The sequence below is a fragment of the Ruditapes philippinarum genome, unplaced genomic scaffold (assembly GCF_026571515.1).
Source record: "Ruditapes philippinarum isolate M1 unplaced genomic scaffold, ASM2657151v2 ctg2323_1_1_1_1, whole genome shotgun sequence".
NCBI classification, from domain to species: domain Eukaryota; kingdom Metazoa; phylum Mollusca; class Bivalvia; order Venerida; family Veneridae; genus Ruditapes; species Ruditapes philippinarum.
The window spans coordinates 54967-70416 of NW_026865127.1; the positions used below are offsets into that span (position 1 = coordinate 54967).

At 30.8% G+C, this 15450-nt stretch overlaps 1 protein-coding gene across 3 annotated transcripts; it reads right to left on the reverse strand.

Annotated features, from left to right (window-relative positions):
- Positions 1-840: 840 nt before the first annotated feature.
- LOC132727944 (uncharacterized) lies at positions 841-12240 on the reverse strand. Of its 3 annotated transcripts, XM_060713546.1 has the most exons (13): positions 12135-12240; positions 7415-7559; positions 6723-6923; positions 6022-6150; positions 5670-5733; positions 4791-4936; positions 4202-4276; positions 3749-3895; positions 3279-3392; positions 3206-3233; positions 2789-2975; positions 2213-2370; positions 841-2023 (listed from the first exon to the last, which is right to left on the reverse strand). In XM_060713546.1, exons 1-13 carry the CDS (start codon positions 12138-12140, stop codon positions 1951-1953), a joined length of 1473 nt encoding a protein of 490 aa, XP_060569529.1. In that variant the 5' UTR covers positions 12141-12240; the 3' UTR covers positions 841-1950. The 3 variants fall into 3 exon arrangements, with proteins under 3 accessions (XP_060569529.1, XP_060569527.1, XP_060569528.1); XM_060713544.1 differs by having other exon boundaries at positions 3206-3392; XM_060713545.1 differs by lacking the exon at positions 12135-12240 and adding an exon at positions 11723-12039 and having other exon boundaries at positions 3206-3392.
- Between the last annotated feature and the right edge of the window lie 3210 nt (positions 12241-15450).

The window sequence follows — 15450 nt, forward strand, 5'->3', positions numbered from 1 at the left end:
CAATATTTAAAGAATAAGCCCTAGTTAATTCAAAATAATTTCCTTGTAAAGGTTTGGTGCATGAAATAAGAAGTCCAATCTTTGAAAGTATAATTACATAATGATCACACAGTCTGTAATTCTAGTTTAAGAGTAGACATAACTACTGGCCCAAAATATGTATCCTACTCAACAAGCAGAAAATAGTATTGCGCTTCAAAATTTAATTGTGAATTTCATTTTTTTATTTTCTGTTGTTACAGATCATACTAAGATATGCATTTAATACTCATGTTCAAATTATTATTTTTACATATACATAATTAGACAAATCAATTTTTTAGCTTGACTGCGACAGTGAAGAAGGTCCTAAGACTATGAAATAGATACAATGTACATTGTATGCTCATAATATGTCGTTTTGTGTTAGATCTGTTAAGTTACAAGGAAAACTAGGATTTAATTCAAAGGGAGATTAACTGCATAAAAAGACATCATTGATTTTTTTAAACATTTATTGAAATGCGTTCTCTCTTCGAACTATTAAATGCAACTGAATATACTAAATGTATTTTATCTTTGAAATGTTTAAGATGATCTCACACGGTTCTTTGAGTTTTGTTGGAGAAAAGGGATAAATTGTGTAGTTCATGTTACAAGACTTTTATAGTTTCACTTGTAAGGTTAGTTAAGCGGGTCTACAAATATGTATAAAACAATTGTTACTGTTATACCAGATCTCGATGAAGTATTTTATTGTTTTCTGAGAATTAATCGACAAGGTCTTCCGATACACAGGACAGAGTCGGCATATATAGATAGTAGCAATATGACTTAGAAATAAATAAAGTCAAGACTTGATAACGTCCAAATAGTAAAAAATTTATTTAAAATAAGCCAAAGTACATATATATTTCTATTTACATGAGCTAGTCATCTTGTATTCATGAATCTAAAATCCTTGGTTGCCAGCAACCATAATTAAAACAGAAAACATGGCGAAAGTGAATAGGATATAAAAGTAGTAACGTAAGTAAGAATGGTTAATAATTTGTTGTTAGACAATTCAACTTAAAAATAGTGTACACAATGCCTTTAGGAGAAAGTTTTAGCTATTCTGTTGCTCGAACCATCATGATCTCAATAATAACAACACGAATGTTACTGAATTGCTCTACATTTTCAGAAAATGGTCAAACTAAAGAATAGCTTCATCTTGAAATCTGACGCATGTTTTATTTAGCATAGTGTTGTAGAAAGGTACAAAATTAAAGTTATAAATATTTTAAGGATTAACATTAATTTTATATAAAACAGATAAAATAGTGACGCATTGAAAATAAACTTCGAAAGTACCGAAATAAGATGAAGTGTTATAACGAACACAAGTTAAGCTTAATTCGATGAATAGGATGATCGAGGAAAATAAAACGTTTCTTTTAAAATTTGTTTTCAAAATTAACAAATGATTTGAAAAAAGCGTAAAATATGAATGATTATACAAATACATGTATATGACAACCAGTTCGTTAGCTGTTGTGTCTCGTTAACTTCTTGAAAAAAAATGCATAAATGAAATTGTTAAAACAATAATCCTCTAATATGGCACAACATTTGAACACTGATAAAACCGTATACAGCTAAAAATCATACACTAAATATATAATTCTTAATAGTCAAAAAATAATGATCTGAAAATGGGTGATCTCTCAGAAGCAGTGAAACAACAATATAATATGAAAAAAATAGACTCGGTTTGTTTGAGTCTGTTAATGAGAGATAATGTAAAAATGCAAATTCTCTCACGCCCTCAAGCACCGTCTTGGGAGGTATTCAATATTCAGCACTAACGTGCTGTAGGAACTAAAAACTAATAACAACACTGACATGAAGAAGGGGGCAACATTTACAGCTGTCACACCCATCACTTGACACCTGCTGCCAACGAAACATCGAAATATAAATGAACACCTATATCTTTTTCATAAACCTTTTTGTAGCATATGGCATATTGCTGTATAGATTTAATTTGCCTGTTAACAACCTGAAAATAAGTATACAATTTATGAATTTTAGAATAGAGCAATGTTTGAAAAAGGATAACAAATTAACACTTGATTTAGATAACCAAAGAACTTGACACACTCGAATAAGTCATTTATATAATTCATATTTTACGTGTCAACTACTTGAAAAGAAGATTTATCGATTTTTATCATATAGATAAACTTACTTCGCTTGATATTCGGGTTTCGGTATTGTAAATGCTTCTCCATCAATGTTCATAAAGTGTTCTACCTCGTAGTCCTGTGTGTCAGGTTGACTAGGTTCATCTAACTTTACCTTCCATTGTTGGCCAGGCAACACAGAAATATCATCTCTCGCTTCCAGCTGAAAATATAACATTTCATTTGAATCAAACTTTTGAGTTGAAGAAAAAATAAATAAATTTGTCGTAGAAGCAATAATTTCCTTGTTCAAAACAACGTTAAAACTTAAAAGTAACAATGAATGTAATATCCACACTATCTAAATACAGCAGTTTACAGTGTGATGTTTGATAACAGTTCAAGGTGACACGGAAAGTGACGAATCATTTCTCGTATAGTTAAATAGATTGCCTACAATATAATTACCTTTCAACACTGTACATTAATGTATGTTCGCCCTCTTTTAATAACATAAGAAACGTATCAACAATACAAATGTAAATGCCTTAAAATTGTATGAGGGGCACACACAATTAATGTCAATTCTAGTTTATAGTTCGAATTTACACATGTTGTAAGAGTATACAGGAACTATTTACCACTGCTAAGTTAAGTGTCATCAGTCGAAACATAAAACTAATATATTTCGTCCGCTGTGCAGATTTGTTCAAATACATAACTGCCTTTGACAAATCCGGCTTTGTAGTCATTGTAGAGTCATTAACAGGTGTAAGCATGAAAAGGATTGCCCCAATTGTATTCTCTTTAATTGTTGTTGACTTTGAACTGTAAAGACAAATATTCATCAAACTATATTATGTCAGCTATCATTTTAAAAATGTAAGATGTTTGTTTTCAGCAATTTTAATAGCTAGTACAACTAGTACATGCTTATTGTCTGAGCGAACATAACTAAGTAAATCTATTGAAAAAAACCTTTAAACTTAAACACAAAATTTCTAATGAACGTCAATAAAACTTGTTAATGGTTATTATAAAGGACTATTATCTAGTACCTTCGATTGCTGGCATTGCTATCGTCTGCAACCTCAGTAGAACTGTTATCAGTTAATTTTACACCATCGAGAACATCATCAGTATCACGTGACTCTGTAGCAATGTTCAGATCTTGATTCGATTTGTACTGTACTGTCAACTGCATTCTTCGTAATGTTTTAATGAACATTTGTTCCAGAATAGCAACTGCAAATTAAGCATTAATTACTATAAACATTTTAAAAAAAGTTTTACTTAATATTATATGACTGATCCAGTAGATTAATTAGCAAAGCATTTCGTTTACCACATAAATACAAACGATTTACAAAATACATTATTAAGAATAACTTTGTTATAAATTATAAACAAGTATTCATTCCTATTATTCAAGGCGCAAAAACACATTATTAAGAATAACTTTGTTATAAATTATAAACAAGTATTCATTCCTATTATTCAAGGCGAAGAAATATTTTTAAAAGTTTTCTATTACATGACCTCTAAGAGATATTGTTTACGCTGCTTACGTTATTTTCTAAAGCTATAATATGAATACATACTTGGATATCTCATTCTTCCTTGACTTCGTCTAGATTCTGTTGTATGAATCAAATCACTCCAAACTCCATAGCCTACCAATAAACTGCTATAAGCAACTAACTTGTCATCACTATGAACGGACATCAGGTTGGCAGGCGAAGAATAGCCTTTTTTTAAGAAATAGATTTCATAAACTTAATACAGCAAGTGTAAGCATACAATTAAACAAAAAAATAACAGCCCATCTCCATAAGATATACTGGCAGCGATATCAATTAATTCATTATTATTAATACAATTACATCTATGTTATGTTATTAATTTAATGGAATTGTTTAATGCATTGTTCTTTGAAGAGTTTAGATGGTAAATTAAAGAAACAATAAAGTTAAAGCTAATAAAAAACTATTTAATTCAATAATACTCGTAATTTAATAAGACACAAGAAATAAACAGCAATGATCAATATTTACCTATTGCTATCGCCAACGCAGCTGTTTTTACATCGTAATTTCCATAATAATTGTACGCTATTCCATTTCCAGTACCTATATAAAACATTCAACTTTACTACATTACAAAATTTAGTTGAAGATACGCTGTGTAAACATGCCGTTTCTCAAACCTAAACATATTTCATCTCCTAATATCAATTTTTGTCTTAAGTAAGAAAAAAAACCACATCAATCTTTTGAATGCAAATAGTCCATCAATTGTCTGCAAAATGTCTTGTCTTCAAAGGTATTAAAACCACAAGTTAATGATGAAAACATTAACATCTTAATGCGTATAGAGAATTAATCTGAAAATCATAAGAATGCTGCATATCTTGAAATTACGGTGCGCATGCATCATCTGGCTATGTATTCATAGCGTCACACTCAACCCATAATCACAATAATTCAAGCATTATGTAATCTGTGGAATTATTTGTAAAAGCTTGTTCAGATCCCGTAAGATCTAGCTCTTCTACAGTGTGAATTACTGATTTTTTAATAAACAACAACAACTCAACTAAACATGCAGCATGGAAAAATAAGATTAACATATGTATTTATATACCACATGGTATCAACCCAACAGTGATATCAATGGTTGGTACAGTAACATCAGGATCATCCACATTTACATTTTGTTCTGTTGCTAGGCGTCTCATTAAACCATTTACTGCTTCATGATACAATCCATCCCCGCTAACTAACACCAATCTAGAATCAATATTATAATGTATAAACAATAACAAATTTATAATTAGCAAACATAAAATTTCAAATTAAACAACGAATGTAAGAATTAAATTGTAGCATAGTACCCAGTATATGACATTGTATCAAATGTAGATGTACCTTTTATCATCCATACATTGAAGATGTATCATCCATGAGATGATGCATTTAAATTGATGTAACACAATTCTATTTGAGACTGCATCATCCATTTGTATGTGATAAAATACATCAAATATAAACCATCGCATATAAACAACACTTTGACTTTTAAAATACATTTCTATTCAAATTTTAAAGAGCTTTTTAACGCAATACCATGTGTTCTGTAAATTTAGACAATAAACCATAGCTATGAATGTTTTATTGTACTTCTCTACTACACGTTACATATGTATACAGTAACATCTTTATAAATGACAAGTTACATATAATTGGATTAAAGCACTTAATCATGCAACATGGTTGTATTTCATTCGGAATAATACATGCAGTGTCTATTCTAGGATTCGAAAAACGGGGGATTTTTATCGAAAAGTGAGAATTTATTACATTTGTTGATCTTTTTCCCCCCTTCCTCTCAAAAAATAGGGGTGAATTCTCAAAAATATGGGTGAAACCCCCCATCGCCCCTCCTAGAATAGACACTGATACATGTAAGATTTATAAGCTATTCTTATTTGAGAATGCCAGAAAAAGGAGAAAAGGGACTTACCCACTGATGGACTTGATATCATATGTTGACAATATTTCCTCCGCGTGATGTGCTTTTTCAGTCACTATAACATGATACATATACAATACAGTTGTGATTTTCTTGTACAACAAATAGTATGTACATATTGCGAATACTGTTTAATCTTATTGAACTTAAATATTACATCAGGAATATTAATGTTACTCCTGATCAATGGTTTTCATACTTATTATCCTTATTGTTTGGCTTAAACTATTTCCACAATTTGATTTTGTCTTTTTTAAATCTTAACTTTTACATTTTGAATATAAGAAATGTAATACTAGTAACAGATTAACATAACAGTATAAAAGATCATAAGTTACAATACCAATAACATCTGTCTCAATTCCAGCCTCCTTGAAGATAGGTGCCACCTTTTGTTCATATGTAGATTGACCTTTGCTTCTTCCACTGACTGGATTAATCAACACTAATAACTTCTGAGGTCTCTGTTCAACTGTAATCATATAATATTTTATACCTGACATCGAGGGAGAAACGAATAGACATACATAGAATAAATACATTCTGAAACACTGTAATTTTGGAGAACAATGTAAACAAATCAAAAGTTTTGTAAGAGTTACTCTATGTATGGTAATAATAAAAAAGTATACTTGTATCATAGTTTGGGGACCTTTCTGTTGAAAATGTGTCAGAGTTAAATCGCATACATATACATGCACAGCGCGTTTACTGGAGTGCAGGTATTAGTTACCCGTACTACAATTGATTGGCTCATTTTTTATGGAGTTAACTTTATTGTGACGACAGAGAAATGGATAGCGATAGAAATTTCACATTCAGATGCTCGTTCATTGGTTACTTTTTCTGGGGTTCCATATTGTGACAACAGGGAACCTGTTTTATTTTTGACCTTGATACAAAATAGAAAGAACATCAAAACACTCTGCAGTCTAATACAAATCAGATAGCCGTGCGTTTCGATGCTCTTTCTATTACTATATAACTTGAAACCGAAGATCTGTTTCTTTCCTAAGAAATAATTGCATAAATAGAAGCCATTACTTTTTCTAATCAAACCCGATATTTGTTGATGTAGGTTTGAGATAATCTGCGAATCATCATGTTTAAATGCGACACAGCATGATTTCAATATGAGTTTCTTTTCCTGTCTCACATAGTTGACACATAAATCGTCATTGCTACTGCCCACAGTCTTCTTCAGAGATACAGATAAAACGTCAGTAATGCGGACAGTTTGGAGTCCTGAAATATAAAACTTGATATTGCTAATGTTATTTCTTTCTTTTCCTTTCATACAACCAAGGAATGTTACAAAATTATTCAGAGATATAGTCAATATGTGTCCTTCTGCTGACTGTAATCCTGAATAAATCTAACATAAGTAATTTGAAGTAAAACTTGTAGTATTATCATCATATATGATGAACTTGAACGGACTTTTTGTACAATACAACAAAGCGTTCTTAAGCGGTATTCATACCTTATAAAATATGAATACCAGCAGTATAATTATTATCTTGGTTAATACTGAATTCTGTATATATCCGTGCTTGGAGTATGCACGAAAATAATCACTTGTATACTTAATCATATCGTACATTTTTTATTGTTGTGCGACAATTTACTTTTCCATAGTTCAGTGCTAAACTGATATAAAATACATATATAAAACAATTAGAATAAGAGATGTTTAGTTTTCAGTGATTGAATAACTAAGAGTAAAACTTCTTCACCTTTTTGTTCAGTGCTGCCTGCAATATGCCATTTCAACTCCACGTCTGTTAGTTTAACGTCATAGCATTTATTATTTATACTGAATGTACAATGGGTTAAAACATCTGTATCACTGTGAGTTACCGTTACTTCTTCAGACATTTTCTGAAATATAAAATGTTTAAATATAACTTCACTCTAAAATATTTTAAGGTAACATACCATGCTATATATAGCAATATCACTGAACTTACAAACAGTATGATGTACTAATATCTGACTCAAGTGAAAGAACATTGTTACTACATTAACTTAAATAATTTCAGCACATACATTTATTAAAAGTAAAGTTATCATGATAAAAGATTAATATATCACTTCAAATATACTAGTAGCATACCTCAGATCATTCTAGGTTTATAAGAATGTCAAAGATATAGCTCTTGGATATATGCTGCGCGTATGCACAGCAAATATTGGACGAAGTGACCGTGGATGATGTCAACTGATTACCATACATACAAATTTCACATATGAATCACAATATCAAACCATGCACCAACTGACTGTAACCTCTCCCTCATAACAGGAGAATAGCAAGGATCTTGACTTGGCTTTTTAATCCTTGCTAAAGATCCCTTTTTACGAAAACATGCAGATGGTAAATCCCCCGCAATGCGGTTGAGAGTACTGCCGAACTTATCTCCAGCTAATTTGGCTTCAAAACAACCATCACAATAAGCTGCCAGGCTAGGTAAAATTCGGCTCAGTTCATTCGCAATTCCTGTAGCAAGATCGAACTTTTATTGGTGCATAAGGAGGCATGCAGTAGTTTCGATCTGACCAGGTTCAAATTTACGAATAAGAGACAATTTTGAAATTGAATTCGGCATTTGAGCGTCTACATATTTCAGGTTGCTATAGTTCAAGTTTCAGGGGTGTTATGATATCAAGATCAGATAACTCTTTACATGTTTAGTTGTATAATGGGATTACTTCCCTTTACTTGATTGGAGAGGTCATCAGACCTCTCCATAGTGTTCAGACTGATTGCTGGCGGCATCCATTTTTGCGTATCTGATTGCAGAGAATGAATCTCATTTTAAGCGTAAAATCATAAGGAGCAGTCTACAAAAATTGTTTTGCCCATGCCCCGTTTTAAAACACGGCTTAACTTAAACGAAAAATTAACATCGAAGAGAACAAATCGGTACATAGAAAAATCGGAAAATATCATTTACGTTACTTAACACTACGTGCATGGATGCTTCATTCCGTAACTGTATAAATCGATTACCGTATTGTTTTCTGAATAACGTTTTATTATTTCATGTTCTGATAAATAGATACAGTGAACACTATAGCTACAATATCACCATGCACTATATATACCACCTCCGTGGTCGAGGGGTTAGAGTCGATGACTTTTAATCCAGAAAACTCTCTGGCGTGGGTTCGATCCCCGGGAGATGCTTCTTTTTGTTAGTTTAGCGCGGAGGAAGGTTGTCTAGTACTGGTGTAACTCTCCAGGAACGATGGTTAGGAAACTACCCGCCTATATGACTAAAATACTGTTGGGAAAAGGCGTACAATGAAACAAACAAACATGACCGAGTGAACCGTGTATAGAACCGGTATATCTAAATAACGCAAAGGGAGATTTTTTTGGCGCAAATGGCACAAATTTTATCTCAAGTTTGATTTTCTTCTAATATTGTGGTTGGAGGCATGAAGCTTTATATACTGTTTATTCCAATAAACAGTATATAACAGTATAATTATAACAGTATTTACTGTTTATTCCAATCAAATGATATCAACATTTTTTATGTAAACTTGTTTGATTAACATACTTTATACTCGTTTTGGAAAATGTAGAGGAAATGCTTCCTTATATTTAACAAAACAGTGACCGAAAATTTGCTTATTGAACTTTACAAGAAACTTTTATTTTGAAAATACTTTTAATATATATATAATTTTTCTACAAAGGGAACTGAATTTAAAATACAAATGTAAATGATATATATCATTTAATTTACATTTAGTAATTTAACAATTTTTTTTGTAGAAAAATTATCTAATGCGCCAAGAAAAAAGTCCATTTCTCCGGCATATAATCTTTTAAAACATTAAAAAAGATGAAATGTAAAACAAACTTTCATTGCAATATATATAATAAATTATATTTTGTGTAATAATTGTAATTTATAAACATTCATTGTGTCTGTTATGCAAAAATATCCCCAAATATTTTCGAATTAAACAAATCTTCCACAGCAGCAAAAAGACCTCTCGCAGGCTTCTTTTTAAAGAAGCAAACTTGTATTCATTAATGCTATGTTATTGGCGTCCGCGCCGAAGCGCGGCGCTCTTATGGAATGAGATCAGATTTTGTGAAAGGGCGACAGCAACTTCTCGAGCCTTTTAGTCGGTCATAATAAAAGCCGAAAATTCCGATCGGTATGAGGGTGCTTGATTATTAAATAAGAATGAAATGTCGCGATATGTTACAATGAATTTTCGCAATGCAAACATTTACAAATGAAATAACCTTTTCCGTCAATAAATCGCGCTCTTCGGGGTTTTTTATTTATCATTTTGTAGTACACAGTCGGTTATCATGTCATGGTATGTTATTGTTGTACATGTATCCTAGAATGATCAGTTGATGACCTAAATATTCCAAAAACCTATTTATAGATATATCTTTTTATCACTCCTATCGGTAAATGCCGGTCTCTCCCGGTCTATTTTGACCAGGATTTACTAGTGACCGGCGAATAGTACCACACGTTTATTGTCCGGTCTCTCCCGGTTTTGGAGTAGATGTTTGATATCGTTACAATTAGAAAAAAAAACAACAATAGCATGTTTCATTTTATCTATATGAGATAAAAACAATAAATATGTACACGGATTTATATGTAATATAAATCCGTGATATGTACAATAATTGAGAAAAAGGTACATTTTTTATGGTATTAAAATGACATTATCAACTTTGAAACATTTTATTTAATAATTCAATTTGTTATCCGTGTTTAGTAAAGATGCCGAGGAATTATTCAAAGTTACAAATTAGATTTTATGAATTATTCAATTGATCGATAATTTAAAAAATGATAAAGAAAAATACAATGTACATGTACATGGTTTAAGAATAAACAATATTATATATTGAAAGATAAACCATAATTTACTGACTTTTTCCAGTTAAGCTTTGACTTATAATCGTCGGTCAATATGACAATTGAATTCTTAAAAATTGTTTTACAATTTTAATAAAAAAGAGTAGTAAAAACTCAGTATTAAAATAGCACATAAAACACAAAAAAGAATAAAAGAAAACAATATTCATAAAATTTGTATTTTTTTTTAATTAAAATTAATAGATATTACAATTATTGTATAATAAACAATTATGCTCAACATGATCAACATGGTAATATAACCAGTGTCATATTTTTACTAACTTAAAGTGTGAACAGATACCTTAAGGGGGTCTTCGCTAATAGCGATAACATGTACATAATAAGGGACAAATGTGTGGTACGTGTTGATCATGCATTACACATATGGATTATAAATGATTGCATACATGTATATCCGTTGCTATTAATAACCACGATCATAAAGAAATAACAAGTAATATTCTAATCTCTAGCATGCCAATCAAAGTTCATAATGAACAATGTCTTTCGTCCGCTCATTCATAAGTGGTATACATTTCTGGTAGTTTATAAGAATATCTTGTCATCATTTGTGTACTAGTTCATCTTCACTTGCTGCATTTCTTGCTTGGACGCCCTTTGATGCTTTGCATCAATGCTTTTCTTGTATATATGTTATTGAATTATAGTTTGTAACGTGGTATATATATGTGAATATTATTGATATTATACATATATATATTTTATAGTGTTGTGTTTCAATTATAAAGTAAAACTTATTTAAGTGGTGTTTGAACCCATTGATTTTAAATTAATTATTTGCTGTGATATAAATATATATGTATATGTAAATTATGAAATACATTTATTTCAGGTGTTTGCTTGATTACAGACTTGTGTGTTTTAATTGCGATTAGTTGCTTGCCGAGAAGCCTTGAAAACTGTGTATTGCCCACTAATGCGCACTGAAAGTTGTTTCAAGTATATAGGTTAATTTTAACCTCAGTAAATCTGAACGTTTTCAAATTCACGCTGTCGATTGATCACGGCGAACTGATCATTTCTGTAGACTTTTTGAAATTTCATGTTTGCATTAAAGTCATAACAAATATCAAATAAACCATTAAGGCAATTAAAGCACGCGACTTAGCTTACATCTATAAGATATGTTATGAAGATGTCATTTTCCAGTATACGTGCAAAACCGCTTGAAAATCTGGCACAGAGTAATATGCAGAATTATATGTACATACCCTATAGGAAACCCGTCAGACGGACTCGCATATTCGGCGCGGAAACATGCTACCACGTTACAAACTATAATTCAATACGCAAAACATTATACTGAAACATAAAAAGAAATATAACCATAAAGACAGCTATGGCTTTCCATAGTGATACAGACTGGATAACTGCTCTCTCTATATCCATTGATTTTATCAAAGCTGGTTTCAGTAGGTCATGCGGAGGGTAATCAAATTAAACTCGCAATACATTGAAATATATGCAAAATGTATTTACAAATAATGTTACTTTCTATACATTACAAGGTAATAATTAAATTGACCTGCATTCGTGTATTCCTTCTTTATATTTATCTTCACAGACTGCGTCAGTTTATTTTGTTTACTTTGTTTGCGCTTGTAAACCAGTCTGAGGTCAAAAATGATAACAAACATCAATGTTTCTATAAATACTCAACTTACTATCAACAAAGTAAGCTTTACATTTAGACTAAATCACATTTAGAATAAATAATATAAAATTATAATAATGCAGAAGAAAAAACAAACAAACAAAATAACAACAACAACAACAACAACAACAAAAAACACAACAAGAAATATCTTTTAAAAAAGATACTCGGCCGAAGTATAAATGTTTAACATATAAAGTACAATGTATATGTTAATTTTTAAGTTTTCAATACAAAAAGAAATGTTAGCAATGCTTGCATAACAATAACATTATAATTATTTTTTGTAGCTATTAAGAAAATACCCATTTTGTAAACATTGAAATTAAATTATTGCATATTGATGATTTTTTTCAAAGAAGAACATGCAAGTTCCATTTAAGGTGTCCTTTTTTTACTTGTTTTCCGTTTGACTACATGAATTTTGTAATCATTTACAAATTAACCTAAAAATTAAAAAACTCATTCCGGTACATTTTATTTTACGTTGACAAAATCCCTTACATTTTATCATAGAGTTATCTTTAAAATTTTATTTAAGAATGGCAAGAACTATCCTTTACATTTATTTAAAATGGTTAGAACTGACCTTTACATTTTATTTTAGAATGACCAATGAGATTCATCGATCTCAGTTTGTAATTTTAAAATGACCAATGAAATTCTTCTGATGTTCAACCCTAGTAAGTCAAACCGGTAACAGACGGACTTCGTCCCGAAGTAAGAAAAAATATTTAAGTCTATGAACGGAGTAAACAATTATACATTTAGTTTATACGATTTTTTAAGTTCCATTGTGTTGGAATAATAGAATCTGTCATTGGGTTTGATAGAGGATAGGGAAATCCCAACCCGAGGGTGATCGGTTCCATCGGGAACGAGCCTTGGCGAGTTCCCAATGGAACCGATTGCCCGAGGGTTGGGATTTCCCTATCCTCTATCTAACCCAATGGTTGATTATTTTTCTCACTCACCTGGACACACAAATATCAGTTGCGCATTACAGCGTACATATATAGTTTTGAAAAGGGGGCGGGGCTTAGGCGCCTGACTTTCTATGATTAAAAAGCATTAAGTATGTCCGCAAGAAATTCTTCTGACCAAGTTTATGTGTGAAAAATTTGATGAAAATAAATTCAAATGAGATCCCTCATCAAAAAGCAAGGTTATCATGATAAAACACATTTATATTAAAAACGGAAAGTGCCATAATATAAGTGTTTATAAGGAATTCAGTCCATACCAATGGTTGACAAAAAAACGTTTACTGTTTGCAAAGATTTTTCTACTTTTTCGGTTATTTTGGCCGAATATTCAATTAAAATATATCAAAATGAGATTCGTCATCAAAAAGCATCGTTATCATAACAAAAAACATGAATGTTTTTCAGGCAAAGTGTCATAATATCCGATTTTACGAAGAATGTTTCGACATTTTTAAAGTGTGCTATTTTTTGTAACAGATCGTTATTGGAAAGGGCGGATCTAGGTAGAGTAGGACTCATTGCAGTGTGAAAGTTAATATCAATCTATTTTGATTCCGTAGACAATTTAATAGATTAGCTCACAAATTTTTAATACATTTTGACCTTTTGACGTTTCATTTTAGCTCGACTATATGAAGTATATGGAGAGCTGTCCTACTCGCCCCGGCGTCGGCGTCCGCGTCCAGATTTTAGATTAAAGTTTTGGTGCAGTAAAATATTTTTCACTATAACTTTGTCATTTCTTAAGGTATCAACTTCAAACTTCAAATATATGTTCCTTATCATCAACCACATCTTATGTGACAAGGTTCATAACTCTAGCACCAATATTTTCAGATTTATCTCCCCTTGAACTTAGAATTTTCCTTAAAAATACTATTTTTTACTGATACTTCTTTATTTCTTAAGGGATCAACCTCATACTTCAAATATATGTACCTTATCAGCATCCCCATCTTATGTGACAAGGTTCATAACTCTAGCACCAATATTTTCAGATTTATCTCCCTTTGAACTTAGAATTTTCCATAAAAAATATTATTTTTTACTGTAACTTATTTATTTCTGAAGTCATCAACTTCATACTTCAATTATATTTACGTTATCATCATGCACATCTTATGTGACAAGGTTCATAACTCTAGCACCAATATTGCAAGAATTATCTCCCCATAAACTTAGATTTATTTACTAGAAAAATGTTATTTTTTATTTTAACTTTTTTTATTTTTAAAGGTATCTACCTCAAACTTCAAATACTTATTCCTTATCATCAATTACATTTTATGTGACAATGTTCATAACTCTTGAAGCAATATTTACAGATTTATCTCTCTTTGAACTTATTTTTGAAGAAATATAATAACTTCTTTATTTTTTAAGGTATCTACTTCAAACTTCAAATATATATTTCTTATCATTACACAAATGTTGTGTGGCAAGGTCCATAACTCTAGCATGACTATTTCTAGAATTATTCCCCTTGATCTTGGAATTTATGTTAACAAATGTTATTTTTTACTGTAACTTAATACATAATTATACATAATTGATTTTCTTTCATAATTTTGTCCTCCTTACTGCGTCCAGTATTTCATTAGTCGAGCTTCGCTGTCTCCTGTGACAGCTCTTGTTGTTAAAATAGGAGTGAATCGCGTATTATTTAGAAGTGCTGCACGTTGAGTGTGAGATAAGCCCATGTGAGATAAGATTTTCCAACACCGCTATTTTTAGTAACATAAAATTTTAAGGATTTTTCTATCTGGTTAGTGAGAAGCTATAGGCTTATTGCTGACGGAAACAACGGCTAGCATTAATTTTTTTGCTACAGTTTAATAACATTGATGTTTATTGCCATGTACGTAGGCCTATATATCAATTTACAGTAAGACATATCATGCTTCTTAAATTTATCTTTTAAGTTAAAGGTCCATATTATGCCCCAGAAATGCTTTTTTTATTTTTATTTCTCGAAATCATTGTATTTTGGTACCTACATGTATTGATTTCCAAAAAGTTTGTCATTGGTCATTTATCTGTAGAACCATCTTCTGGGTTTTTTGACAATTTTGACAATTAGTACAGTTAAAAGGATTTACTATAGAAGTCAAAATACTACTTTTTTACATTTTACTACTTTTATGTTAATAATTCAACATTCAGTGCTACGTTCTTCAGGTGATAAGCATTTATCATGTTTG

Bases quoted from the DNA above. Each gene is read 5' to 3' on its own strand.
- LOC132727944 (XM_060713544.1), bottom strand. The intron at 6,924-7,414 runs GTGAAGAAGTTT...TTTATATTTCAG, and splicing joins AGGCAGCACTGAACAAAAAG to GACTCCAAACTGTCCGCATT. The intron at 6,151-6,722 runs GTAATGGCTTCT...ATATGATTACAG, and splicing joins ATCGGGTTTGATTAGAAAAA to TTGAACAGAGACCTCAGAAG.